Source organism: Mus caroli, unplaced genomic scaffold (assembly GCF_978045245.1).
Source record: "Mus caroli unplaced genomic scaffold, Mus_caroli_1 scaffold_1, whole genome shotgun sequence".
NCBI classification, from domain to species: Eukaryota; Metazoa; Chordata; class Mammalia; order Rodentia; family Muridae; genus Mus; species Mus caroli.
In genome coordinates, this window is record NW_028227256.1 from 150,586,556 (window position 1) to 150,592,555 (window position 6,000).

Below are 6,000 nucleotides of genomic sequence, written 5' to 3' on the forward strand. Positions count from 1 at the left end.
TTCTCCTGTGTTTCCCAAGCTTGTGTTATATTTGTCATTAGAAAAACAAAAACAAAGAACTGATGTGATGCCTCAAGCCTGTCACTTCAGCATCTGGAAGGCTAAGGCAAGGGGATGGTGGGTTTGAGGCTAGCCTAGGCTACATATCAAAATCCTTTCCCAACAACGCTCCCTCAAATGTTTATTTAGTTTGTATGTTTGTAATTAAAGGATTTTATTTCTCATAATGAATCAAGCTCCTATCAAAGGCTGACCTCAGAAGTGACCCCTGTGTAAATTAGCCAGCATCCCTATCACTACCTGTACATATAAGGATTCATTCTGAGTGTGTCTCTGCTTACGGCTGCCCTGGAGTCCCACAGCACAGGAGCGAGCCATATAAAAGAAGGGAGAAAAACAGTCTCTCTCCTGCTGTTCCGTGAGGGCCGAGGTAAATGTGCTGGCCAGTAGAATCACTTTCACCCGTGAGTGTATTTACTGGCTACTCCTGCTTTTCTGCAACATTGTGAACTCAAACAAGAGCTTTGAGGATTAGGAAGGCCTTGTTCAGACATACAAAAGGGTATCCATTCATTCTAGAAGTATTTCCTAAGCGTCCTCTGTGCCAGACAAAGTTCTCACTTATTCTACCAAGACTACTGGCAGTGGTTCAGGTTGCTGACTGATGGAGCAAAGAAGGTAAATTGAAAACTAATGTTTGATGTTCCATGCAAATCAACAGAATGTCACTCTACTCTGTTGTGGCCACTTGGGTGGAAGTTGGGGGTGACAGCTTTCACCAAAGTTGTTTCTCTCACTTCCTCCTTCCCTCTTCCCCTTCCTCCCTCTCTTCAGATGGAAGTGATTGTTGGGGACTTTGGGATCGTCGTGGTACCCAGGGATGCAGCGGACACAGACCGGATCATGAATCACTCCTCCATACTCCGCAAATACAAAGTGAGTCCTCCATCCCCTGCTGGTACACCTCTGAGATACTGCCCTTTTCTGAAAGTTCTGGGAGGCTGGAAGAGTGAGGGAACAAGAGTAGCCCCTGAGAGGGATTGGTGACCTGTTCTTTCTGCTCTGTTTCCAGAACAACATCATGGTTGTGAAGGATGATATCAACCATCCCATGTCTGTAGTCAGCTCCACCAAGAGCAGGTATGGTCAGCAAATGGTCAGGGACCTTTTGGCCAAGTTTAAACTTTTCCATAGCTTTCCTCCGTCAGTGGAAGCAGCCTGTCATAGTTACGTTTGTATTGCTCTGATAAGACACCATGACCAAGGCAACTAATAGAAGAAAGCGTTTCCTTGAGCTTCAAGTTTCAGATAAGGAGACCGTCATGGAGGGGAGCATAGCAGCAGGCAGGCAGGCAGGTAGGCTGCTAGAGCAGTTGCTGAGAGCATACATCTTTAGACACAGTCTTGAGGCAGAGAGACCTCAAAGCCCGCCCCAAGTGTCACACCTCCTCCAACAAGGCCACGCCTCCAAATCCTTTCTAAACAATCCCACCAACTGGAGGCCAAGGATTCACACATATGAGCTCATAGAACAATTCTCACTCAAACCACCACACAACTCTTAGATTCAAGTGGGCACTTGCTGCCAGCGTTCACTCTTCTCTTTGGACTTCATGTATTTATACCTAGGTCCTTTGTTTGTTTGTTTGTTTGTTTTGCTTTGTTTTGTTTTGCTTTGTTTTGTTTTCAAGTCAGGGTTTCTCTGTATAGCCTTTGGCTATTGTGGAACTCACTCCGGGCTGGCCTTGAAATCAGAGATACATCTGCCTCTGCCTTCTGAGTGCTAGGATTAAAGGTGTGTACCACCACTGCCCAGGTGTTTACTTTTTTTTTTTTTTAAAGATTTATTTATTTATTATATGTAAGTACACTGTAGCTGTCTTCAGACACTCCAGAAGAGGGCGCCAGATTTCATTACGGATGGTTGTGAGCCACCATGTGGTTGCTGGGATTTGAACTCAGGACCTTCAGAAAAGTAGTCGGGTGCTCTTACTCACTGAGCCATCTCACCAGCCCCAGGTGTTTACTTTTACTTGAGGAAACAATACATTAACTGGTCTTAGTTGGCTTGAGGGAAGAAGAGGAGTTTTTATTTGTAGACTCTTAGCTCCAAGTGCTGGCAAAGCCATGCGTTATTAGTAAAAGTATAATAAGGCAGGCCACCATTTTAAAAAGGCCTCAATATTAAGAGTTCTAAATTAGATGTATAGTTCTCGTTTACAGAAGTCCAAAGGAATTGAATCTGGTCTCTTTGTTCTGAAGCTTCCATTGTTGGAGACATATCTACTGCCAAGATTGTTCTCATTGGAAAATAACATGGGGAAGCCCAAGACAGGATGTTTTATCTTGAAGGTGACCAATCCAACTACTATGGTACATCTCCACTCAGGAGGTGGAGGCAGGAGGATAACAAGTTCAATGCTAGCCTGGGTTGCATAGCAAGAACCTATCTCAAAAATAAATAGGGGCTGGAGAGATGTCTCTGTGGTTAAGAGCATTGGCTGCTCTCCCAGAAGACCCAGATTTGATTCTTAGCACCCACGTCAATTCACTACCATCAGTAACTACAGTTCCAGGGGATTCAATGCCTTCTTGTCTTCTCAGGCATTGTATACATATGATACACAGATGTATATGGAAGCAAAATACCCATACACATAAGATAAGACTAAAGAAACTCTAGGTTTAGAGTTGTATATACCATTTTCTTTGTCATCCGACTGGCTCATGGGTAGAGGGAGGCTGGAAAACACAGTTTATTGCTCAGCAACTATATATCTAAATAAAACTAAAAGGGCTCGGAGAAATTAATATTAGATACTGTTAACATTTTCCTCTATAAACCCTGAGTGGAAATGTCCTGTGAAATTGTGAGGTAGATAGGACTTAAAGGTTTGGAAGTATAAACTGAGGGCCATGAGCATAAATGTCAGGTAAAATGAGATGGCTCAGTAGGTAAAGAGGCCCTTGCTGATAAGCCTAAAGGCCCGAGTTCAATCCCTGGATTATACCTCATGGAAGGAAAGACCTACTCTTGCACTGGGGAACACACAGTCTCTCATACACACATGCTACTTAATTAATTAACTTTTAAAAAGCCCAGATCTAGATGAATTCACAGAGTCAAGCATTGAAGAGAAAGCAGCGATCAAAAGCGTGGCAAACTTACTAGCATTATGTAAAGACCAAGGAACAATCAGAAGCCCCCAGCAGGGATGCCCAGGAGCAGAGGAAGAAGAGTGCCAAGGTGGAGAGCCTTGGCATCTAGTCACAGGGTTCAGAGAAGCCAATGAACCAAGGACTTAAATCGTCTACTGGACTTCTTCCCTTAGAAGACAGTTACAGAGACAATTGCAAGAGCAGCAGCCTCTGGGAGGCTAGGGCAGTGGGCAATGAAGGGGAGAGGGCTTTGATTCCAACGTGGCTGCTCCTCAGCCTCCAAGCCATACAAACCACTATGTCCCATTTGGGACAACCGGACCAGGATTCTCTTGGTTGTGCTCAGATTCTGCTTCTCCTCCGAGTCTGATGAAGTTTGTTTGGAGACTACTTTTCAGAAAGCTTTGTTGTGGAGGGAGACACTTCAGAAAGCACCTTGGAAGGTAAAGGCGGGGCTTGCATTAAAGGCAGAGAGCCAATCACCATGCTGGGCTCCATGATATCTTCAGATGGTTGTATAAGAAATGAGCAGAGAGCAGAAGGCCAGAGGAAAAGAAATATACAGGAATCCATCTGTCCCTGGAATCTTCCACCTGATGCTGTCACGTGGACCCACAGCCAAGTGCTCCCTATAGGGAAAAGGTGAACTTAAGCCTAAGGATTCTCTAGGAGACCAATTTTCATGAGACCAGTGTGCAGAGCAACCCAAAGGGGAAGCCAAAATGTCAATCCTACACTTGGATAGTGACTCATTTCATCCTTTAAATAATTGGATGACACTGGCTTAAATGTTTCCTTAATTGTACTGGAAGAAACTCGAAAGAAAAGGGCTTAACTAAGTTGCCCAATGGGCCAATGAAATGGCTCTGTAGGTAAAGAAGTTTGTTCCAAGGCTGATGACCTGTGTTCAGTCCCCAGGACCCACCTGGTAAAGGACCAAACTGAGTTCCACAAATTGCCCTCTGGTCTCCACACAAATGCTAAGACATACACACACACACCACAACACACACACACACACACACACACACACACACACGGGAAGTAAATAAGTGTAAAAAATATTTTTTTGATGATAATAATAATTTGTGTAAGGTCTCTCACCTACCCAGTGGCAGGCCAGGATGAAAGTGTCCTGGGGGAGGTGGGGCTTGGAGGGACAGTGTGCCAGGGGATGAGGATCCAGCAATACTGTTCACTCAACCCAGGCAAAGGCTGCTGATAGGGCGCTGGGACGCACTTGCAGAGCCTTTCCTGAAAGGCAGAGGGCGTCCAGGGCTCTGGTGTCTTTGGGACCTGGATGTCCACTTGATTGTTGTTTCTTCTTCTACAGGCTGGCCCTGCAGCATGGGGACGGCCATGTTGTGGATTACCTGTCCCAGCCAGTCATCGATTATATCCTCAAGAGTCAGCTGTACATCAACGCCTCGGGCTAGCAGATACCCAGCTCTCTGCTCTACTCTCCCCGTGTCCTCTGCCAACACACTGTCAGACCCCGGTTTCTCTCCTGCCTCTCTGTTTCTCTGTCTTCATCTTGACTGTTCTCCCCACTGGCTGACCTAACCCCCACAGTGTGGAGGGCCTGCGAAGAACCGTGGCATACCCCATTCCACAGTCATCTTTGGACAAACTTTCCTCTAGTCTGCGGGTTGGGGGTGGGTAAGGGAACAGGGTGGGAGTTGGGGAAAGTGCAGCCCTTGGAGATGTACTGGTGTCCGTATCCCAGCATGCTCTGGGGACATGGCTCAGGCCCTCGCCTTCCCAGCATGCCCTTTACCACAAAGGGCTATTTTTCTTTTCTTTTTCTTTGTCCACTTCTTGTAGAATTTGGATGAAATCAGTGTGTGTGTGAGTGTTTGTTTGTTTGTAGTCTTGATGCTCTCCTGTGGTTTACTTCCCTTCTGATAGGACACTATAGCCAGTCTCAGCACTTGTAAGTGCGGAGGGCCACATCCAGGAAAGAAGGCAGAGCCTCTCTGCTTTTCCAACACACATACACACACACATACACACACACACACACACACACACACACACACACACAGAGCACACACAGCACACCAGCAGCAGCATCCCCAGACCCCTTTGGTCAAGAGTAAGACTTTCAGGTTCTGAAACCTGGTACACAAGTCTGGGAAGAGTAGGGTTTCTCAGAATTTGAGTCCCTGGTTTCAGATGATCGTGGTCTTGATGCTGTGTGTCTGACCAGTAGCACTGAGTGGGTTCTCGGCCAACCAGGCATTTGCAGAGAGCAAAAGCCCTCGGAGGTCATGCTAAGGCATGTTCCTGTTGGTGAGAGGAACCACGAAAGGCAAGACTAAGTCCTGATAATCCATTCTTTTTTTTTTTTTTTTTTTTTGAAAACATGCTAAGAACCCACTTGACTGAAAAGATGCTTTGCTAATTGGCATTATTTATTGCCCATTTGGCTAGGAGCTATAAGTCCAGGATGATCTGGGAGAATGCAGTTTGTTACCCTGAGAATTCATGATCCCCACCCACTCCACTTGAGCTTGCCAGGCTGTGCCCAAAGCCCTTTCCTTCTTGCAAAGCAATCAGCCTTGTTTCTGAGCTGGCCCTACCTGTCTTCTGCAGAGCCCAGCAGTCAATGCCCTGGGAGGTCTCCCTGACACACAAGAGCAGTCTCTCCTGTTTCTCCTGTTTCTCCCCATTTCTCCTCAATGTCCTCCCCTTCTCTCTACCTCTGAAGACAGTTCAAGACTGGACAAGATACTCATGTCCTGCCTGGAGAGCTCGTGGGGAATGACTTTTGCGTTTTGTGTTTGCCTTTCAGCCTCTGGCTCTTGGGTTTCTGGTTGTTCATGGGGAACAGCTCCTGAG

The 6,000-nt window shown here is 46.2% G+C and overlaps 1 protein-coding gene across 2 annotated transcripts in view; it reads left to right on the plus strand.

Moving 5' to 3' along the window:
• Nmnat2 (nicotinamide nucleotide adenylyltransferase 2) overlaps positions 1–5,516 on the plus strand; it is a 161,581-nt gene extending 156,065 nt beyond the window's left edge. The window contains exons 9-12 of one of the 2 annotated variants that reach the window (XR_003837781.2): positions 835–936; positions 1,073–1,140; positions 4,493–5,267; positions 5,335–5,516. Coding sequence is in view for 1 of the 2 variants with exons in the window: in XM_021171942.3 (XP_021027601.1) it covers positions 835–936; positions 1,073–1,140; positions 4,493–4,595 (273 nt within the window). In the remaining variant the exon portion in view is untranslated. Of the gene's footprint in view, positions 1–834; positions 937–1,072; positions 1,141–4,492 lie in introns of both variants that reach the window. The other variant, XM_021171942.3, reaches the window with a different exon arrangement.
• Positions 5,517–6,000: the final 484 nt, after the last annotated feature.